Source organism: Dasypus novemcinctus, chromosome 20, assembly GCF_030445035.2.
Source record: "Dasypus novemcinctus isolate mDasNov1 chromosome 20, mDasNov1.1.hap2, whole genome shotgun sequence".
NCBI classification, from domain to species: domain Eukaryota; kingdom Metazoa; phylum Chordata; class Mammalia; order Cingulata; family Dasypodidae; genus Dasypus; species Dasypus novemcinctus.
Genome location: NC_080692.1, coordinates 48,145,620 through 48,168,999, shown reverse-complemented (window position 1 = coordinate 48,168,999; position 23,380 = coordinate 48,145,620). Strand labels below are relative to the sequence as shown.

The window sequence follows — 23,380 nt, the reverse complement described above, 5'->3', positions numbered from 1 at the left end:
ATCCAGTCCCAGGTATTTCATAACCATTCACATTCGTGACAAGTGTTGCTGGAACTTGACTAATCAGAGTCTATCTATCACTGTTCACTGTGCCACCAATATAGACATATAGAGAGATCCTCTCCTAGGGTTTTGCTAGAGCCAGGTCTCCTGACATTCTCGTTCTAGTAATTGACTTTATTCATTTTAGATTGAACTCAGGAAGAATGAAGTCCTTCTTGAACTCTAACCAAGAACGCTTCAGGAATGATAGAAGGATTTCATTATAAAGTGCCTACACTCATGACAAGGCCCCTCAGACCCACTTAATGTGAGGTGGTAGTCTACTACTATTCAGAACTGTTGAAACACTTCTTAGTGTAGTAAGGAATTTTGTATTAACATGGATTCATTTGTCATTAATTTATTAAAGCTAATGTCAATAATTAAAAAAAACTATTACAGTATAATTCTTGAGCACTTTCTATGCCCTTCACCTTGTGTCAAGTTCTTTATAAACATTATCTGATCCTGACAACAGCCTATTTTATAGATAAGGAAATAGAAGCTTATAGAATTGCTTCTCAGATTGGCTGAAAATTAGAATCACCTGGAAAGCTTTGACACACCTCCCTGCTCAGCTGTCACTAAGACCAGTGAAATCAATATCAGGGGTGGGATACAAGCTTTACTTTGTTTATTTAAAATAAGGGTTTCCCAGGTGATTCCAATGTGGGGTTTTACACTCAGTGCTGCTCAAATTTTCATGTATATGTGGGTCCCCTGGGGATCTGGTTACACTGTCGATTCTGTTTCACTTGGTCTAAAGTGGGACCTGAGATCCTGCATTTCTCACAAGCCATCGGGCAGTGCTGACACTGCTGCTCTAGGTGCTTGAGGATCAAGGGCTCGGAGCAGCTTTGCTGCCCATTAGAACACCTAGGGGTCCTTCAGAAGTGCTCGTGGCTGACTCTCGGGCCCAGGCATTCTGATTTAATTGGTGTATGGTGCAACCTGGCCACCACTGGTGTTTGAGAAGCTTTCCAGGTGATTCTAATGTGCAGCAAAGTTTGGGAACCATTGATTAAGAGTGATTAATTGGCCAATGTCAGGTTCATGAAATGGAATTGGATCCTCAAGTGTGTGAATTCAAAGTCTATAGTTTTTTTATTTGATAATTCTTATATGAATATAATTGAAAAATTATGTAAAATGTTAACAAAATTTATCAGTAGATCTTGACAAAGTAGGGTTTTTCCCACGAACCACAACATTAGTTTCCTAATGGTGTAGGAACCCACTACAACTGGAAATCACATCAGTGGATTGAATGAGAAAAATCTTGCAAGCATCTGAAAGGAAAATATATTCGGTAAAAGTCAACATCCGTTCCTGATAAAACAAATACAAGGCTTAACAACATTAACACAAAAGGTGCTATTAAATTCAGGATCAGGACAAGAATGCTTGATAGCACTCTTATTATTTAACAGTTTGGGCAGAGTCAGTCTGTATTTCTAATAACTATGCACAATGCCTTTCATAGTTTACACATTTAGATTATATCCAGGTCTTAATGGCAACAGATTTCTGTGATTAGGTTCTAAAGAGTTATTCATTTCTAAAATTATTCCAAATGAAATTGTTACTTCTGGGGTGGAATCTCTTCAATTTGGAGTTCAGCGATTTTGGTCCATTCAGTAAGCAAACCTGTACAGGACTAAGACTAGGGGAAGAGGCCACAGAGCTGAAAAAGGAAGGCCCTGCAGGCCCCAGGTGCGTGGGGAAGACAAATGAGTACAGATGGCAGCTACTGTGTAATTCAGGGCAGAAAACAGGTGTTAAAATAGAGGTATTTCAGAATTCTGGTTATTTGAACAAGAATTGGATGTTTGCTATTTCAGATGTTTGTAATTCTGTCTGTTTATATCTCATTTTATGAATAAGTAGAACCATGCTTTGAATGGCTATCTTTCCCTGAGGCCCTTGGATTATATTCTTCTCTTATTGGCTTTAATGCTCTCTGCATTACCTTGTATGACTTATTTCTATCTTATCTCTCCTGAAAATGGAAGCTCCTTGAAGGCAGAGTACTTATAATGCTTTTTAAAAATAGCACTTCACACCTATTTGTTGAAGAATGATAAATGGTTCACTAAAAATAATAATATGTTTGGTTAAATGGAGTTCCAGCTGTCCTTTCTTAGGCACTTTACAGACCTAGAGATAATTAAAGTACAGAAGCAGCACTATTTTCAGGCAGCAGTGTTCAGCTGAGTTGGTTACTTGACAGGTGTTCTTACCTGAGTGTATGGGGCCTGCCTGCAGGGCTTGATTTCTGGGCCCTAGTCACAGTCTCTTTCTCAGTAGGCTGGGATGAGGGCTGAGGATTTGCTCTTCTAGTCAATTCCCAGGTGATACCGGTGCTGGTTCAGGAACCACACTTGAGAAACACTGGCGTAGGTAACTTGGAAATAATGTGTAATTCAGGATTTTTCCTTAAACCGGGTTGACTTTCTATACTAGAGTCAATTACTGTTCTAACAAATATTCATTTCATGTGTGAAACTGTTAAATCTGTTAATAGGCGTCTTAATTTTTTATGACCTGTGTTTATATTATTTTGCTCTTAGGAACTCCTATGTTCGGTTAAGGCATTTATGTACCAACACGTGGGTCACCAGTACCAGCATCCCCATAGACACAGATGAGGAGAGGCCTGTTATGTTGAAGGTAAATGTTGCTAAGAATGTCTAATGTTCAGCCAGATGCTGTGCGAGCAGAATTCGGGGGATCTGAAACATTCCTTACAATCTGTACTTACCAGTGTTTGAGATTACTGCAATTAAATTCATCACTCATTTATTTCTGCTCGTCGCTTGGGAGGCTGAACTAAGCAGCAGGGCTGTGATTCAGGAGGATGCAGCCCAGATGCCAAAAGAACAGGCGCGTCGGGCATACGTGGGGAGAAGCTGCCAGGGGTGCGTCTTCTCTGTACTGTTGAAACTGAAGTGCAGGGCGAGGGTGAGAGGGGTAACATTTCCAGTGGGGCTTTGGAAATGGGGCTGGAAATGGACTTGGACACCTCTGTGTCCCTACCCCTTTCACAATGGATGATGCACGTGGGAATTGTGTTTGGGTGATCTATGCCTGCCTTGTACTTCTTAAACAGTACTAAGATGTGTCATTACTCAAAGGATATGACGTAGTTATTATAAATGAACTAATCTTAGTGGAAAACACGTTGCAGATTGGAACCTGCCAAACAAAAGAAGATAAAGAAGCATTTGCCATCGTGTCCGTCCCACTGTCGGAGGTCCGTGACTTAGACTTTGCCAATGATGCAAACAAAGTACTAGCGACCACAGTTAAAAAGCTGGAAAACGGCACAATAACTCAGAATGAAAGGAGGTAAGTAACTTTTAAAAATGGCTCTTAAATCATTAAGAGTCAATTGTCAACTGTTGCAATAAACCTCAAATGGAGGAATGACTCTGGGAATATTCAGAAGCTTCTTGATAGCATACCTGTTTCTGAATGAGGTTGGAACTTGATTCCTCTTGAACATGGTGAGTGAATAAAAGTGGGGAAATTAAAATATGGTGGAATATTTAATTTTTGCATTTTACCTTGGCTTGGAAATAGTTGTTTTAGGTACCCTCTGATCTGTCATTTTTAAATGTTTCATAAGAGAATTGCAGTGCCTTTTTCTGCACTGGTAAACTGGGTGGTAAACAAAGAGACTTGATTTAATGTTTGGATTTAGAGTTCTAAGGTCCTGAAAGAAAGTTTCTATTTTTGTTTTCTTATTCAAGACATATTTCTCAGCTCAGATACCACAAAACCAACAAATATATAATAGCAGAAAAAAATCTACAAGGTATAGCTCTCTGCCCTTATTACTTTCTCAGAGAAACTGGATCCTTGATTTTCAAACTCTGGTTTTGGAAAAAAGGAAGGAAAAGAATGATGTTAATAGCTGGCAATTATTGTATCTCTGCATTGTGTCAGGTACTATGTTAGGCATAGTAAACATATTTTCTCTATACCTTCAAATAGCTGGAGATAGATAACCCCAATTTACATTAAAAAAATTGAGAGGTTAAGCAAACTGGGTAAGCTCACAGAGTTAGTAAATTGGGGTTCAATCCTGTCTAGTTTAAAAAGTCCTATGCTTTTTAGTATACCTGAATGCAAGCATTCTTTGTATTTCCCCTTCTTCATGATCTGCTACATACCTTTAATTCTGAAGAAAAGAAGAACAATTTACCAGTCTACCTAGGCATTCACACCTTGGAACTCTGATACATAGCTAATAAGATGAAAATTGATGTAAGCACTTTGGAAATAGTTTGGCAGTAAGTAGCGAAGTCAAAGGAGCAGGTACTCCATGGTTCACCAGGTCCACTACTGGATTGAAGGTTCTTGAACATCTGAAAGCTCCTTGGACACATGTTGAAGAATGGTCAGAATTGTTCTAAAATAGCCCCCTTTGGAAATCATCCACATGCCTATCACCAGTTGAACAGATGAATAAAATGATCTACATCTATGTGTAACAACATGGCTATAGTTAATAAACTTGAGAGTGGGCAAAAACTATACACAGCAAGTATGTTCATTGTAATTCTGTTTGTAAAGTGCAAGTAAAAGAAACCTCTGTTTCTTTGGAGTGCTTAAGCAGTTGGTGGAACTATACAGAAATGCAGGAAGTAAAAGGCCCCGAAACCAGACCTGTGGTTACTCTTCAGGAAAGGAGGGAAGTGAGTGGTGAGAGGCTGTGCAGGGCTCCTGTGGGTTCCGTTTGCCGCCTCCTTTATGAGTATTCCTTGACATGTTTTATGAACTTCTGGATATGTATCCTGCAATACACAGGAACAAATAGCCTGACTGACTTCTCATCCCATCAATAAAATAACATCACAAATATGGAAACAATTGGAATAACTATTTCCCAGCCTCCTCTCTGGTCTTACCTGTTTTCCCCTAACAAAAATGCATTTGAAGACAACATTGTACATCCAATTGTATCTCTAACCCTGTTAAGGGGGAAAGAATAAAGGCCAGAAGCTGAAACAACTGCCTCACACTCTTGGATTGCAGGTATTTAAATTAAGCTAAATTATGACAGGAAATGAAATATGATATGCAGATAGCACTTTTTGTTTGCCTGTTATTTATCTGTTAAATCCTCCTTTTTTTTTTTTTTTAAAAAGATTTATTTTTATTCATTTAATTCCCCTCCCCTCCCCCGGTTGTCTGTTTTCTGTGTCTTTTTGCTGCGTCTTGTTTCTTTGTCCGCTTCTGTTGTCGTCTGCGGCACGGGAAGTGTGGGCGGCGCCATTCCTCGGCAGGCTGCTCCCTCCTTCGCGCTGGGCGGCTCTCCTTATGGGTGCACTCCTTGCGCGTGGGGCTCCCCTACGCGGGGGACACCCCTGTGTAGCACGGCACTCCTTGCATGCATCAGCACTGCGCATGGGCCAGCTCCACACGGGTCAAGGAGGCCCGGGGCTTGAACCGCGGACCTCCCATGTGGTAGACGGACGCCCTAACCACTGGGCCAAAGTCCGTTTCCCAAATCCTCCTTTTAATGAATCCATTTCTTGGTCTCTGTCACTCTCACAGAAATTGATTCAGTCTTGCTTACAAAGTCTTTCTTGCTAAGCATTAAGGTATTCTTGAAGAAAAGAAAAAGATTAAGATTACGAGTACTCCACAACTGCTGGCAGCAGTCCTGCCCAAGTGGCTCTTTTTCCTTTACTGCCGGATGGAATCTTAGCCATTAAAGGTGATTCTTAGAGAGGTAGTGGACCATCTGACGGGGGATCATGTGCTTTTATTTTCTCTGCTTTCCTCCCCACTCTTGTAGAGTGAAAACCATCCTAACAAAGAGTGGCTTTGCCTGAGAAATATTATGACGTTGCAATTATTGATCTTATTTACTATTTTCAGATAAGCTACCTTCCATCCAAATTCATTCATAGCTATCTGTTAGCACAGTAGAACTTACTGATATAGTTGAGTGCATTTATATTATTTTCTTAGTTTTAGAATTCAGTATAAAATTCTTGGTGAAAACACTCCACAACTCTTGACTTTTTCCCACTGGAGAATGGAGTTGTTATTAGATACTCTTTTACTCAAACCCAGGAGTAATGGTACAAGGTGGAAGGGAAGGTGTTAGAATATTGCAGATCTTTGTCTCAAAATGCCTATGTTCTTTGACTCTTTTCTCTCTCTTTTACTTTCCCATTTACTCACACCAGAATGAGCCATGGAGGTATACCTCCATGGAGGTATGTGCCCCAAAGTTCTTGTCCTTAAATAAATTTTTTTTTTTTGGAGGACAGATTTCCTGATCTTTTTTTTTGCATAGCTGTGCCTACAGAGTTAGGAACATGGCATGAGGTGTTTAGAGGGTTAACCGCTATTTAGACCTTGCAATCTTAAACCAGAATTTTGCACCAGGCTTTACCTTTGAGGGTATAGAAAAAAATGTGGGGCTTTATCTGCATCATCTGTAGTTCAGAGATATAATTAGTTCAGTATTATCGAACTCCTGGTGTATGTCAGGCACTGGGTCACATAGTATGTTTAAATGTAGGAGAGATGTAATGGTGAATGTCACAGGCTGTGCCACATCTTCATGCAATTCACAGTCTTAGTGGTTAGTTCCAAGTCCCGGTGATAGCTCAGTGATCACCAAACCAGAGGTACTTCTGATTCAAAGCTAATGTCTTCCTATAACAGCATCAGTCCCCTTAAATTTTGTTTGCCTGATCATATTATTATCCCAGTCCAGTATCTTTTGTTTAATATTTGCCTGATGCCTCTTGTACTATCTTTTTATTTCAAATTTCCTGGTCATTTTGTTTTAGATTTGTCTCTTGTGAGCATCAGAGAGCTGGATTTTAAAGATCTAATCTGATAGTCTTTCTTTAATTGGCAAGTTTAATTACTTTGCATTTGTTCAACAATATATTTGGATTTATTCTGATCTCATTTTTTTCCCTTTAGTGTAGGTTTTAAAAATTTTTCTTAATTTTACCTCCACAACTTTTTTTTTCTTTTGTTAGATTGAAAAATCTCAAATTTTCTCCCATTTTCCCTTTTCCTCCTATTGGTTTAGAAGCTATAAGTCCTATTTCCATCCTTTAGCAATTACCTTTAAGTTCTCATACATTTTAACTACATATCCTTCCTTACAAAACTCGAGCTATTAAATATTTCTTCCACTTAAGAGAGACAAACACCTTAGTCTACTTTAATTATGTGCTGATTTTCTCCCTCCCATCTTTATTGTAATATTTGTTTAGAACCTTAGTTCTATGTTCATTCCTTTCCTTTTTAAAATTTCATATTGTTGTTTGACATACATAAAACAGTAAATGCATCATATAAATTAGGACATACTATCTTTTTTGACTGAAAAAGTTAATTTCTAAAATTATTTTTCAGGGATTAATTAGGTTTCTTAATATACTTTTCCTCTTCCTCTCCTTATTGTTGTTTCTTACATCCCACTTCTGTCTGGGGTTACTTTAGTTCTTGTTGAAATTCATTCCTTAGTCCAGTCAGTGAGGATAAAACCTCTTGGTTTTTAAATATATGAAAATGTCTTTATTTTGTCCTTAATTTTTTTTAACAAATCAGTTTTATTGATGCATATTAATAAAACATGCAGTTCATCCAAAGTGTATAACCAGTGGTATTTGATATAATCACATAGTTGTACATGAATCACTTCAATCATTATTAGAACATTTTCATTATTTCAGTAATAATAATAATAGAAGACAGACAAACAAGAAAATTCCTCACCTCTCAATCTCTCTCTGTTTCCCTGGCTAACCTTTTGGCTATCCTTGTATAATTTGTTTATTAAGCAGTTTTATTGAGATATATTAACATACCATATGATCTAGCTAAAGGGTGTAATCAGTGGCTTTTAGTATAATTACAATGTTGTATATTCATCATCTCAAAAATTTTAGAACAATTTCATTACTCCAAAATGAATGACTTCACACCCCCTTAGCATTCTGTCCCCAGCCCTTCATAACCAGGAATCTAATTTCATCTTCATAAATTGATTTATATTTACATTTTATATAAATAAAATCATACAATATGTAGAACTCTGTGTCTGGTCTCCTTTACTTAGTATAAACTTTTTTTGTCTGATATTAACATTTTGTAGTATTAACCTGCATTTGTTTAGCTTCAAAGAAAAATGGTCTTATATATGCAGTTTTACCCATATTCATATTTAACATAATATGTATTTCACATAATATGTTTAGTTCATAATAGGACAATCATACAGTATTTGTCCTTTTGTGTTTGGCTTGCTTCACTCAACATAATGTCCTCCAGGTTCATCTATGTTGTCATATGTTTCATTACTTCATTTCTTCTTACCGCTGCATAATATTCCATCATGTGTATACTACACAATTTGTTTATCCATTCATCCTTTGATGGACACCTGAGTTGTTTTCATCTTTTGGCTGTTGTGAATAATGCTGCTATGAACATTGGTGTGCAGCTGTCTGTTCATGTCCCTGCTCTCAGTTCTCCTGGGCACATACCTAGCGATGGTATTGCAGGGTCATATGACAAGGCTGTATTCAACATGCTTGTACCAGTCTCCATTCTCACCTACAGAATAAGCATTCCTTTCTCTCCACGTCCTCTTCAACATTTCCAGTTTTCTACTTCTTAATAGAGGCCAGTCTAATAGGTATGAAATGATTTCTCATTGTAGTTTTGACTTGCGTTTCCCTAATCACTAGTGATGTTGAACATTTTTTCATGTGTTTCTTTGCCATTTGTATTTCTTCTTTGGACAGTTGTCTTTTTAAGACTTTTGCACATTTTTTTTTTTTATTAAAGATTTATTTCTCTCCCCTTCCCCTCTAGTTGTCTGCTCTCTGTGTACATTCACTGTGTGATATTGTGTGTCCACTTCTATTGTTGTCAGCGGCACAGGAATCTGTGTCTCTTTTTGTTGCGTTATCTTGTTGTGTCATCTCTCCATGTGTGCAGTCCCACTCCTGGGCAGGCTAAACTTTCTTTCGCACTGGGCAGCTCTCCTTACGGGGTGCACTCCTTGTGCGTGGGGCTCCCCTATGTGGGGGACACCCCTGCATGGCAGGGCACTCCTTGTGTGCATCAGCACTGTGCTTGGGCCAGCTCCACACGGGTCAAGGAGGCCCTGGGTTTGAACCGCGGACCTCCTATGTTTTAGGTGGACGCCCTATCCATTGAGCCAAGTCTGCTTCCCTAATCGGATAGTTTTTCTTTTTATTATTGAGTTGTAGATGTATGTTGAATCCTCTTAATTCATTCGCCATATCTCTTCCCTTTTTATAATTTGCCTTTTAAAATCCATGCTTTCTGAATCAATTTCTTAAGACTGTCTTATAAATCACTAAATTTTTCTTAAAAAGTATGCAGAAGGGTTTATCTTCACTACTATTTTTATTTAAATGATTACAGTTTTTATTTTTCATGTTTCTGTTGGTTCTTTTTCATGCCTCTTCATTCAAATATAAGTGGTCTTTTTTGCATATAATTGCTGTTTTAAATCTCTTTGATGATTCAAAACATACTTATTTAAAAGTGGTTTTAGGGAAGAGGACTTGGCCCAGTGGTTAGGGTATCTGCCTACCACATGGGAGGTCCACAGTTCAAACCCAGGGCCTCCTTGACCCATGTGGAACTGGCCCACATGCAGTGCTGATGCATGCAAGGACTGCCGTGCCATTCAAGGATGTCCCCTGTGTAGGGGAGCCCCACGTGCAAGGAGTGTACCCCGTAAGGAGAGCTGCCCAGTGTGAAAGAAATTCCATCCTGCCCAGAAGTGGCACCACACACACGGAGAGCTGACGCATCAAGATGATGCAAGAGACACAGATTCCCTTGCTGCGGACAAGAATAAAGGCAGACAGAAAAGAATATACAGCGAATGGACGCAGGGAGCAGACAACTGGGGGCAGGGGGTGGAAAGGGAGAGAAATAAATACAAAATAAATCTTTAAAAAAAAAGGTAGTTTTGAAATTGTTCTGTACTTGCATTCCCACCCCCATCCCCAGTTGAGTTTGTTGTCTGTCTGCTCATTGTCTGCTCATTGTGTCTGCTCTCTCTCTCTGCTCCTTGTGCCTGCTCATTGTCTGCTCCTCTTCTTTAGGAGGCACCAGGAACCAAACCCAGGACTTCCCATGTGGAAGGTTGGCACCCACCTGCTTGAGCCACATCTGCTTCCCTGTTACTTGCATTTTATTAACAAATTAGCCTCCTGATATGTTTCTTAATGTCCATTTTTTGGGTGTTTTACATGCAGGATCTTTTCCTCTTGAGTTCGCTCATCTTCCCTATTGGGTCTAGTCTTGCCTCCACTGGCTGCCTCCAGCTGCTCCAGCGCCATTTGCCATTGAGGGCTTTTGTCGCTGCAGTTGCTGTTGGCCTGCTGTTTGCTCCCACTCTGCAGAGCCAGAGCCCAGCAGGGGCTGCGTAGCTGTCGGGGTTCTTCTTAGAGGTGGGAAGACCTAGCGCCGTCCCTGCCTTCCTGGCTTTAGCCTTGTTCCCGCCAGGTGCTTCCAGTCCCTGCTACCTTGCAAGTGTTGCACATTATTCCTGCTCATCTTATTTTGTTCCTGGCACACAAGATTTTCATCTTTTTGGGTATTTATTTAAAAATTTATTGTACCTGTCATTACTGCATTAGGAGCATTGAGTTGGGGGCTGTTAAAGTTTGAACTCGAAGAATTACAGGACAGAAAATCATGAAAATGCTTTTTTTAAAAGCAAATTAGTAAGATTACATGCATTAGTAGGACCTAACACCTACCAGTATACGATTGGAGTGGGCTCTAACTGAAAAAAACCTAGTTCTCTTTGTCACAGGTGGGATGCTTGAGGTGAAAGTGCAAAAAAGAAAGTTTCAGCAGTTTCAGAGGGAAAAAGGGAATGGTGATGCTCGTGGCTTCTGTTGCCTCATCCTCAGGGGAGGGGGGCTCTGCAAATGAAGGCTCATGTATAGTGCCCCTCAACCAAGGCATTTAATTTTTGTCATTGTCATTCCCATTAACCATCAACGATTTTCAGGTTTTTGGAAAAATTTGAAGCATAGTGATCTGTAGTTGCTTTCAAAATTGTGCTTTCTTAGATGTCTAAACACTTGAATACAAGGAATTTGAAACAGAAAAGGAAAAAGAATATTGCTAAGTTTAAAAAAAAATGCAGGATTCCTTCCCCCCAGCGCGGGACATGACACCCGGGGATGAGCCTCCCTGGCAACGAGGGACCACTATCAACTACCAACTGATGATGCAACTGGAAAATGACCTTATACGGAAGGTTCAATGCGGATCAGCAGAATATCCATGTCTACATAAAATACCATGACTTTAAAATGCTGTTTGACCTAAAGTAAGGGGGAAATGGAAAGGAGAAATGAGTTTATATGGCTACGAGTTTCTAAAAAAGAGTCTGGAGGCTGGCAGAAGGTTTGCCCCCATGCACAACTGAGCAGAGTCAGAGAGACAGATAAAGCAGATACAACCCCCAGATATTGGTTCCTTTGAGGGCTAAAGAGACCCATGGGAGTTATGGTCATGGCCGATGGGGTTAACTACCAGGGCAGATGGCCCCTCTTTGGAAATGGTGTTTATGTGTGATGAATCTGGACTCAGATGGGATCTCCCTTCATAAGACTTTCATGCTAATGTGCTGGAGGTGCAGTTAATGTTGGGGTTTAAGATATATTTAGGGGATTTGAATCTCTGGACTGACAATGTGATAGCCAGATCCTGAGCCTCAACAGACTCCAGCACCTACAATCTGATTTATTGGACTTACCACACTCAGCTAAGATGGAGTTGAAGAAGGACAACCACCACACCATGGAGCCTAGAGTGATTACAACTGAAAATGGGAGGATTGCATCCAGCATCCAGGTGGAATCTGACCCTCCTCTTGACATAGAGGTGCAATGGACACAACCAATCCAATGTCCACATAGAAGAGGTGGCATTGGATTGGGAAAAGTGGACATAATGGACAAAGGGTATGGGGAAAGGCAGGAAGAGATGAGAGGTGGAGGCGTCTTCGGGACATGGAGCTGCCCTGGATGGTGCTTCAGAGGTAATCACCGGACATTGTAAATCCTCACAGGGCCCACTTGATGGAATAGAGGAGAGTATGGGCCATGATGTGAACCAATGTATATGAGGTGCAGAGGTGCCCAAAGATGTACTTACCAAATCCAATGGATGTGTCATGATAATGGGAACGAGCGTTGTTGGGGGGGGGGAGAGGGGGGGTGGGGGGGTGGGGTTGAATGGGACCTCACATATATATTTTTAATGTAATATTATTACAAAGTCAATAAAAAAAAAAAATTAAAAAAAAAAAATTTAGGGAGGCGGGTTTGGCTCAACAGATAGAACATCTGCCTACCACATGGGAGGTCCAAGGTTCAAACCCAGGGCCTCCTGACCCGTGTGGTGAGCTGGCCCATGCACAGTGCTGATGCGTTCAAGGAGTGCCATGCCATACAGGGGTGTCCCCCACGTAGGGGAACCCCATGCACAAGTGCCCTGTAAGGAGAGCCGCCCAGTGCAAAAAAAGTGCAGCCTGCCCAGGAGTGGTGCCGCACACACGGAGAACTGACGCAGCAAGATGATGCAACAAAAAGAGACATAGATTCCGGTGCCACTGACAAAGAATACAAGTGGACACAGAAGAACACACAGCAAATGGACACAGAGAGCAGACAATGGGGGGAGGGGGCAGAGGGGAGAGAAATAAATAAATCTTTAAAAAATTCAGATATAGTCACACTGAATTTGTAGGTAGAGCAGATAGCAGATGAGCGTCAACCCGGTTTCAGTTTGCTGAAGTGATTGGAAGGCATTAAGTCACAATTTCAAAAGAAAGTCATACCATATTTTGATGAACATGAATAATGTTTTACATTTTTGTGGTTGCCCTCAAAAATTAAACCTAAGTATGTGAGTGAATCCTATCCGTTAGACACATTTTTCAAAAGAAATAGATTGTGCTAAAAGTTAAAATATACCAAGAAAACAGAAGTAGGCTAAAATTTCTTTGTGACTGAATTTTGGATAGTGGGAATGTCCACTTGGCTCATGAAAAGCAGAGGTAGGATTGAGAGGCTCACTAACTGCATACATTCCTACACTTTTCTGGAATAATTGTGTCTCATTAATTGTAGCTTAGGGTGCACCTTGGATGAACTATGCGAGGCAGGGGACTGTATAGCACCGTGCACCCTGTGGGGGATGCTGGACTGTGGGTAACAGAACAGATATGAAAGCGTCCTCTGAGGAACTGTAACAAATATACAGTACAGATTCACGATGCTAGTAATGGGATGGTTTGTGGGGAAAATAGAGCAAAAGTATACAGTAATATGATGATGATAACAGTAATATGATGATGATATTCTTTCGTCATTTGTAACAAATGTGTCACAACCACAGAAGGTGTTGATGGCGGGCCGATGTATGGGAATCCTGTATGGTGTGTATTATCACAACTTCTCAAAGAAGAAAACTCTACAGGGGGCAAAAAAGGATATCAATATCTAAGTAAAACATACATGTGTATATATATATATATATTTATTAGAATGAAATGAAACTGATAACAATTGTGGCTATCTCTGGAGTGTATATTATAAATTTTATCATATTTATATATTTTCTGTATTAAAAATAAATGTTATTCAAATAAAAATAAACTAAAAAAGTTTTATTGAATAATGAATAAGCTGTACTTTACCAGTAATAATAATACAAAAATAATCCCATGGCCCCTGCAGTACAGATTTCTAATTGTGTTACAATTCTTGAAATAACTTGATTTTGTGTCTCTCATCTCATTTTCCATCAACACAAACAGAATGATAAAGAGCAGGTGGAAGAAGGAGAAAGAAAGCTGAAGATGGAAGGCTTCTTTTATTTGCAAATTTCTTTAACTTTTTGTTTTGCAGTACTTTGACATGTACAGGATAGTTACAAATTAATACAAACCTCACACACAGAACTCCAGCATACCCCTACCTGCCCTCCCTGCAGACCCAACTCACCAATTTTAACATTTTGCCACATGTCCTGTATCATTCTTTCTATCCATCTATCTATTAATAATCCATTTTCTGAACACTTGAGTGTAGGTGCTCCTTGAACACTTAAACACTGCCATGTACATTTCCTAAAATATGCATATTATGTAACCACCATAAGTGCAGTTTTTCAGTAAATTTAACATTGATAAGAATCTTACAGTCTAGATTTCAGTTTTTTCATATGTCATCGAAATGTCTTCTTGGGCCTTTTCTCCTCTAATATTAGATTCTGTCCAGGATCATGTATTGAATTTGTCATAGCCTCTTTAGTTGCTCATTCTGTGTTGTTTTTTACCCAGTGTGGAAGTATTAATTTATTTTTTGAGTTAATTCTTTGTTTTTAAAGATGATTTAGATTGTTACATCAAAAATATGAGAGGGTGGAGCAGATTTGGCCCAAAGGATAGGGTGTCCGCCTACCACATGGGAGGTCCAAGGTTAAAACCCAGGGCCTCCTGAACTGCGTGATGAGCTGGCCCACGCGCAGTGCTGATGTGCTCAAGGAGTGCCGTGTCACACAGGAGTGTCCCCTGTGTAGGGGAGCCAAACTCACAAGGAGTGTGCCCCATAAGGAGAGCCACCCAGTGCGAAAAAAGTGCAGCCTGCCCAGGAATGGCGCCGCACGCACGGAGACCTGATGCAATAAGGTGCCGCAACAAAAAAAGACACAGATTCCGGGTGCCGCTTACAAGAATACAAGCAGACACAGAAGAGCACATAGTGAATGGACACAGAGAGCAGACAACTGGGGGGGAGGGCAGGGAAGGGGAGAGAAATAAATTAAATCTTAAAAAAGAGAATAAAACAAACAAAAAAAACTTAAAAAATATAAGGGGGGGAAGCTGTTGTCGCTCGACTGATAGAGCGTCTGCCTACCATATAGGAGGTCCAGGGTTTGAACCCAGGGCCTCCTGGCCCATGTGATGCCCTGTGCCCATTGTGCATTAACTCCCCATTCCTCCTGGCCCCCACCCTGTTAACGTTACTCTAATTTCTATTTCCGTGAGTATTCGTATTATTTCCTTTGTAGTTGCAGTGGTGCTTAAATTTAACATCCTGAATCTATAACAATCTCACTTACTTTGATGCCAACTTAACTTCAGTGGTATACACAGACTATGTTCTTGCACCTCTCTGCCCCTCATCTTTGTGTCGGTGTATACAAAACCACTGACTTATCGTTACATGTTATGCATTTGCCTTTTAGATCTGGTAGGAATTAAAAAGTGGTGTTACAAATAAAAATTATAACAGTATTGTTACGATATTCATGCATGTTGTTGTCCTTACTGGAGATCCTTATTTCTTCATGTGGCTTTGATTTATTGGCTAGTTTCCTTTCCTTTTAACCTATAGAACTCTCTCTAGCATATTTTGTCGGGCCAATCTGGTGGTGACAAGCTTCCTCTCTTTTGTTTATCTGGGAATGTCTTAATTCCTCCCTCACTTTTTTTTTTGAGGTACTGGGGCCAGTGCTCAACCATTGAGCTACATCCACTCCCCTGAGTTATTATTATTTTCCATTTTTTTTGCTTGTTATTTTTATTTTTTTAGAAGACACTAGGAACTGAACCTGGACCTCCCATGTGGGAGGCCAGCACTCAACCACTTGAGTCACCTCCACTCCCCCCTCCCCTCATTTTTTTTTAAAGATTTATTTTATTTACTTATTTATTTCTCCTCACCCCCTTGTTTTTCACTTGTTGAGTCTTTTCATCTTCTTTGTTCCTTTAGGAGGCACCGGGAACCTCTGTTCCCTGCTTTGTTGTGTTTCTCATTATGTTTTTTCTTCTTGTGTCTCTCATTGTGTCAGCTTGCCATGCCTGCCTGTCACACCAGCTTGCTGTCTTCTTTAGAAGGCATCAGGATCCAAACCAGCAAACCTCCCCTGTGGTAGGCTGGAGCCCAGTTGCCTGAGCCATATCTGCTTCCCGCCTGTCCTTCCCTCATGTTTGAAAGACAGTTTTGCTGGATATAGAATTCTTGGTTGGCAATTTTTGCTTTCAGCACTTTAAGTATGTACTCTCGTTGCTGTCTTGCTTCCATGATTTTTATTGAGAAGTCAGCACTTAATCTTTTTTTTTTTTTCCAGGAGGTGCTGGAGATTGAACCCAGGACCTCACGCATGGGAAGCAAGTGTTCACTGAGTTACATCTATTCCCCACTTAATCTTTTTTTTTAAAGATTTTATTTATTTTCCCTCCTTCCCCCAACATCGTCTGCTCTTTCTGTCCATTCACTGTGTATTCTTCCGTGTCTGCTTGTCTTCTCTTTAGGTGGCCCTGGAAATGGATCCTGTGACATTCTGGAGTGGGAGAGAGGTGCTTGGTCTCTTGTGCCACCTCAGCTACCTGGTCTTCTGTGTCCCTTCTTGTCTCTCCTCTGTGTCTCTTTTTGTTGCATCCTCTTGCTGCACCACCTCTCTGCTCGGGCCAGCTGGCCATGCAGACCAGCACTCCTGCATGGGCCAGCACTCTGCTCAGGCTAGTGCACCGTGCGAGCCAACTCACCTTCGCGAGGAGGCCCCGGGAATCGAGCCCTGAGCCCAATCGCTTGAGCCACATCTGCTTTCCTCCACTTAATCTATTGTGGTTTTCTTCTACGTGACACATTGCTTCTCTTCTGTGACTTTCAGAATTCTCTGTATCTTTGGCTTTCAACAGTTTAATTATAATGTCTATTTGGCTTTATCCTGTTTGGGGTTTGTTGAACATCTTGGATGTGTTTATTCATCTCTTCCTTAAATTTGGGAAGTTTTTTAGTCATTATCTTTGAGTAGTCTCTCTGCTCCTTCTCCTTCTTGGATTCCATAAAGTATATATTGTTACGCTTGATGGAGTGCACAGGTGCCTCAGGTTCTGTTCACTTTCTTCATTATTTCTTCTTTCTGCTCTTCAGAATGGAAGATTTCAATTGTCTTATCTTTGGGAGTGGATGTGGCTCAAGCAGTTGAGCACCTGCTTCTCAAATGTGAGGTCCTGGGTTTGGTTCCCAGTGCCTCCTAAAAACAACAACAACATAAAAAACAACAAGCAACCAGAGGAAAAACCCAACTCAGGGGAGCCGATGTGGCTCAGTGGCTGAGCTCTGGCTTCTCACATACGAGGTCCCGGTTTCAATCCCTGGCCCTGGTATCTCAGGAAAAAAAAATTGTCTTCAATTTCACTGATTCTTTCTTCCTCAAGAGAATTTCTGCTTTTTGTTACTGTGGTCCTTAGCTTGTTTCCTTCCCTTTCATAATTGCTGCCTCTCTTTTGATACTCTGTTTATGCTCATCTTTTATTTTCCAGATCTTTCGTGCTTTTTCCATGTTATCCATTAGCCCTTTGGGCATATTTAAGACAATTTTTAAAAAAAGTCCCTGTCTGGTCCCTCCTCCTTGATGATTTCTTATGCTTTGTTACTGTTGCCTGGGACGTTACTTCCTGTTTCTGTGTGTATGTTTTGTACTCTTTTGTTAAAACCTGGATGTTTTGGTATTTTATAATAATGTGTTACCACTGAAATTTAGGCTCTGAGGTGTCTTTTTTTGAGCTTGTCTCCAGCTGGTATTATGACAGAGCTGTCCTTGTGGCGAAGCCCCCAGGCCACAACCAGGCCTCCCTGCTCCCAGCAGGTGTCTGAGGGCTGCTCTGCTCCATCCCGAGCCTGGACCCTGCACTTGGGCTACGGGCCAGCTCCACACCAAGCCAGCGAGGCCCCAGGAGATGCTACGGCTGTTAGAGCCGTTTCCTTGACTCGATGCTCTTCCTGGTATTGCAGTCCTTTAGAATTAAAGTTGGGACTTCGAGAAGGTTGTTTCTGCCTGTTGTTCATGGTTGTTCAAAGCTTCTGTGGAGGAACGAAACCCTGGAAGCATCTTGTTCAGGCAGGGACAGGTTAAGGCCTTTCAGAACTATGTGCCACCAAGAGTTCAAGTAATAATTATAATAATAACTAAAATGCTAATGCTTAAAAGTAAACATTTTATATCTTTTTAGAGTACAGTGATTTTTATAGCTCAGCTACTTGTTTCAAAACAATGTAGAACATCTGATTGCTTGCTCCACCTCTGTTTACAGATCATTTAAGCTTTTCCTGTTCTGTACATTGAAGAAATTGAAATGTGGTGAGGATCAGAATTGAAATATAGCTCAATTCAATATTAAAACTAAAAAGATTTGCATTCAGGGATTTGGAAGTGTAGTTCTTCTATCCTAAGCCAACATAGTCTCCTTTGCTCGTCAGTCACAGAGAAGCACCTGTGAGGTCACCCCACCTCCTCCCCTGGTGTTGGCCTAATGTGACTTTGTTTCCTGGTTGTCTTTGCCAGAGCTGGATCAGAGCTGGAGGTGGGGGTGGGCTTGGGGGAACTAGAGAAGAGATAGTCTTTGTTAAGTTGTAGGTAAATATTAACTGCTTTTGACATCTTTTGCTGACTAAATGTTCATGAAAATTATTTCAGTTTTCCAGTATTTCAGTTTTTAGTGTTTATTAAAAAATATTTTCCACAATGAAGCACACGACAGAGTAAAATTTCCTTTTCATTTCTCAACAGATTTGTAACCAAATTATTGGAAGACCTTATCTTCTTTGTTGCTGATGTGCCCAATAATGGACAGGAAGTTCTGGACGTGGTTATCACCAAGCCAAACCGGGAACGGCAGAAATTAATGCGGGAACAAAATATATTGGCGCAGGTGAATTTTTTCATATACTAAGTTTGCATAGTTTATTTTTGAGTTACAGACTCAGGAAGGTCCCTGTGCTGAGCTATCTACTGCTGTAACAGTCACTTCTTTTCTCAGTTTCTGAGCATCCGAGCATCTAGGAATGTTTGGGTGGGTGATTCCTACACAAGGCTGCAGTCAGGGTATGAGCTGGGAGGGGCGGAGCTGCCGTCAGTTCCAGATTCCACCTGCGGAGGATGTACTTCTGAGCCCACGCTTAGGGACCTCTCCGGAAGGCTGCCTCAGGGCTCCGCAGCCGGCTTTCCCTAGAAGCAAGGGGTCCAGTGAGAGCAAAAGAGGAGAGCCACGCTCACTTTGTAACGTAATCTGCGAAGTGGCTTATCGGTTCTACTGTACTCTTTCAGTTATCAGTGAATTCATAAATCCAGCCCACGCCCAGGAGAGGATTACATAAAGGCATGGATACCAAGAAGTGGGGTTATTTTGGGGACATCTTAGGGACTGCCTGGTACAGACCTCTAAAAAACCTACATGGTCAGACTATCTCAAGAAAATGTGCTGAAAAATTCCTAGGTAGAATTTGTAGGAGAACAGGGAAGCTGCCCTGTCCATCTGCTTTCTACTTCTTTTACCTAGAAAGGTATTAAAAGGGCAGTCTAATTATCAGCTTACAAATGCTCTCTATACTATATTCTGTTTCTTATCCATAAGAATCTAGAGCTGCTGCCATAGTGTGTTATCCCAAAATTATTCATAACACTCTAGTAAACTATTGCACTTCCTAATATGCACACATGGACATGCTAATCATTATGTTTTATTTTGTTAACTGTCATTTAAAGTAACAGGCTTCTATGTTAAGTGTGAACCCAAAGAAGATACTAAAGATATTAAAATCATGTTAATAATCACTGTGTTCTTGTGGAGTTGTGAAAGGAAAATAGTAGATATTGTCAATACTTTCTAGCTTATTGAAAAAATAAAATCAAGCTTTTTGGAAGAAATCTAATGGAAGAAAGTCTTTCCTGATATTAGCAATTCTTTTGTATAAAACCCTTGATTTCAAGAACTTTTAGGACCTTGAATGATTTATTACTGTTATTTCAGCCAACATAAGACAAATATATGTTCAGTATTATAAATATATAATTCAAGATTTACTCAATATGGCATTATTGAAGAAAACTGAATTTGTATCATATTTCTTGAACTCCAAAAGATAATTCTCTTCTATTTTCCTTTCTTGTGTGAATTCTCATGCCCTTTCCTAAGTGCCCCTTAATAGATAATTTATTCATTTACCCTCCAGGTGATCCTACCTGCTGTCTTGCCGCCTAAAAGTGTTCTATTTCTCAATGCTTTTTAAATCCTTCCCAGCCGCAAACATTCTTACTCAAAGAATCTGGCTCCCTGGGGGTCACCAGCTGTACCTGTGACTCCTTATTTATGTTTGAATGCTGATACTTTGATTTGGCCACATCTTTGTGTACCAAGAGCAATAGAAAGCTCTTTCATGAAGGGTTTTGGAAGCAATATTTAGAAGCAATTTTCTTATGTCAGTTTCAGATTAAACAAATGTTTTCTTTCAATTGTTTTGACTTCAGAAAATTACAGAAAACAATCGAAGAAACTATAAAGTCTATAAAAATCAAACTCTTAGTTTATCTGCTTATGTTCATAAAACTTGGTATGATCTGGCATCTTCATGTTTCTTACTTTCATACAATACCATTCCTAAATAAAATGCTTTATTTAAATGTTTTTGTCATTCAATTTAGAGAAATATTTTAGCAGTGTTTTCTTCTTTCTTGATATAGTGGTTCTGTATCCTAAGCCCCCCTTTTTTACCTTGTTTTAAATTAAATAATTCTAAGTTTTTTGAGTCAGCGTTCTTACTGTAAAAAAATTAAAGTAGGTTGCAAAACCTGCCCCTACCTTCGTCAGAATAAGTGGTTACCTTTATTCCTGACAGGTGTTTGGGATTCTTAAAGCGCCCTTTAAGGAGAATGCAGGAGAAGGTTCAATGTTAAGACTTGAAGATTTGGGGGATCAAAGATATGCTCCCTACAAGTACATGCTGCGGCTCTGCTACCGTGTCCTCAGGCATTCCCAGCAGGACTACCGGAAAAACCAGGTGAGCATGGCTGTTGTGGTTGCTTTTCTAAGGCAAGTAAAGTAAGAATGGGAGATTTAACTCTGAAATGAAATGTTTTATACTGGTAGCACACCAGAATGATCTGTATTTTTTTTTAGCTGATAAATGTATTCTCTGTATGAACTTAGAATCACTGGGGAGAAGGTCCCTAGTGCTTAAGTGCGTGGCACCAGCTCCTGCGGGGCAGGGTGCCTGCGTGGGTGTGTTATGGGAAGGGAATGAGGCAGTTCTAGGCTTGACGAACAGGTGAGCTGGAGCATCACCGTGCATGGCCCCAAGAGTTTATTATCTGGTGGAGAAGATAGGAACTGTGCATCTGAAACATAACGCGAAAACGGGACATGAGAGTGAAAAAATAGCATTATGGGGATTTGGAAGAGGGCAACCCAGGAAGGATGCTTGGGTAAGGAAGTATTTGAGTAGGAAAAGAATAATTTTCATAAAATTGTACGGTCTGGGCATTTTGGAAAGAGGACTGTGAGGAGAAGGTTATGGGTGCTCAGAAGGGAACTTCAAAAACATTTGCTGCGTGAAAGGGAGCAGCGTATCGAGGCATAGGGGTGAAAGTTGCCAACTGCAAGGCAATTTCTTTTAAGACTCGTTTTTATCTTAAAAATACATACCATTTTCATACTATTGCACAATATCAGTATTGTATTCAATAATGCAAATGTTTACTATAATGTTTTTACAATTGCCACTGGTGAATAGTGTCCTTTGTTTCCCTTCAACAGTTTGAAGGAAGAGCGTAGCATCAGTGAGTTTGGCTGAGGATGGTCCATGAGGAAGGGAGATGTGAGAATGGGTGATGAGGCAGGCGCCGAGCCCAGGGCCCCCCGGGCCTCAGGGCTAGAGGGTGGATGCTTCTTGGGAATAGTCAGTAATTTTGAGTCCTTACTTTGTATCAGGCTCAATTCTAAGCATTTTTTACAAATTAACTCAGTAAATCCTCATAACAACCTTATGAGATCGGTACTATTGTTCCTCTAAAGATAAGGAATTTGAGACACAGAGAGGTTAAGTAACTTGTCCATGATCACACATCTTTAAGAATGGATGCAAATTTGGGCTCTTCATCATCACCCTATTGCCATTTGGTAGGGAATGGAAAACCTTTAAGAGTTTTTCAGCAAGAAAAAAAAGTGATTTACTTTAAGAAGATTGCGTTAAAATATATTGGCTCTGAAATTATCTGTAGAGATTAAGAAAATGTCTAAAAAGATTGTGTAAAACAGATTAACCGGAAGAGAAATAATATGCCAAGGAGTGGGAGGGGATAGTATAGATAAATCCTTAAATACTTTCTAACAACCTGGATATAAACACCCTTCTTTCCAAGAATTGAATACGCTGTCAGCAGAATTATTTTTCTCACCCTTGTTGCATCCCTTTTAGATGGTAAGATAAAGTAGATGGAACTGTTCTTGTTTTAATGGAAGAAAATGATGTGCCTGAGCATTAAACGACATGCCTCAAGCACTCAGCATCGGCTCCGAGATGCTCCCGATATGGGGTTCTACCTGACTTGCGGGGCTGGGGAGGGTGCTGCTCCTTGTCCTCGCTTCTCTTCTTGGATCTGGGAAATTACTAGGCAGGCCCCTTCTCCGCACAAACAAGCAATGCCTGTGTTAGAGACCGACTTAGCAGGAAGCCCCACAGGCCCGCAGAGGTGCCCTGTGCCCCACACCCGCGCCGCCCTTGTGCTCGACCTTTGGAAGGGTCGACAGCTCTGTCTGAGCTCGAGGCCGGGCCTCCTCGTGTCCAGGTGACTCGCCATTCCTGGCAGGTTACCCTGGGAGGCTGTGTGAGCTGGTGTCCTTTCCAGGTCCCCATGCCTGGCCCGTGCAGCCTTCACTCCCTCGGACTTAGCGGGAACCCTAGATGGGGTGAGGCACGAGAGCCCCTCTGGAAACCCGTCCTTCTGACAAGCAAAGTCAACCTCAGAACTCCATGCTGTGCTGTCTCCTCTCCCTTCCTTGGGTCACTCTGCCTGGCCATACCCCCCTCCCAGGCCATGACTGCCCGCTTTGGGGCTTCTGCTCTCTGGGTCTCTCCGGAGCACACGACTGGGTGATCTGCTCCTTCCCTCCACTTGGGGATCTGTGAGCAGAGAGAGGGAGAAAGAATCTCCAGCATTCCTGAGGGTTAGAGTTGATTTCCCCTCACTCGCTTAGGAATGCTGTCATTAAATCTCAGTGATGGTTGAAAAATATTTTTCTTATTTTTGTTGAATTAGGAATGCTTTGTATTAAACATAAAGCAGTTTTCTGATGCTTTTAGATAACTATGTAGGCAGAAAGACTCCTACTTTTTTGCATGATGACCTTGTTCTCCTTTATTCTCACTTCTATTTTATAGTCTTAATAGGGAGTCTGTCTGTGATTTTGGGCTGACCCAAGCCTTTAAAACTGAGTCTCTTT

At 40.8% G+C, this 23,380-nt stretch overlaps 1 protein-coding gene across 3 annotated transcripts in view; it reads left to right on the top strand.

Annotated features, from left to right (window-relative positions):
- The window catches only part of ITPR2 (inositol 1,4,5-trisphosphate receptor type 2), a 480,765-nt gene that overhangs the window by 141,742 nt on the left and 315,643 nt on the right, over positions 1-23,380 (top strand). For all 3 annotated transcript variants that reach the window (XM_058282925.2, XM_058282926.2, XM_058282929.2), the window contains exons 12-15: positions 2,613-2,712; positions 3,230-3,390; positions 18,673-18,814; positions 20,778-20,939. In XM_058282925.2, the coding sequence (XP_058138908.1) occupies positions 2,613-2,712; positions 3,230-3,390; positions 18,673-18,814; positions 20,778-20,939 (565 nt within the window). The remainder of the gene's footprint in view (positions 1-2,612; positions 2,713-3,229; positions 3,391-18,672; positions 18,815-20,777; positions 20,940-23,380) is intronic.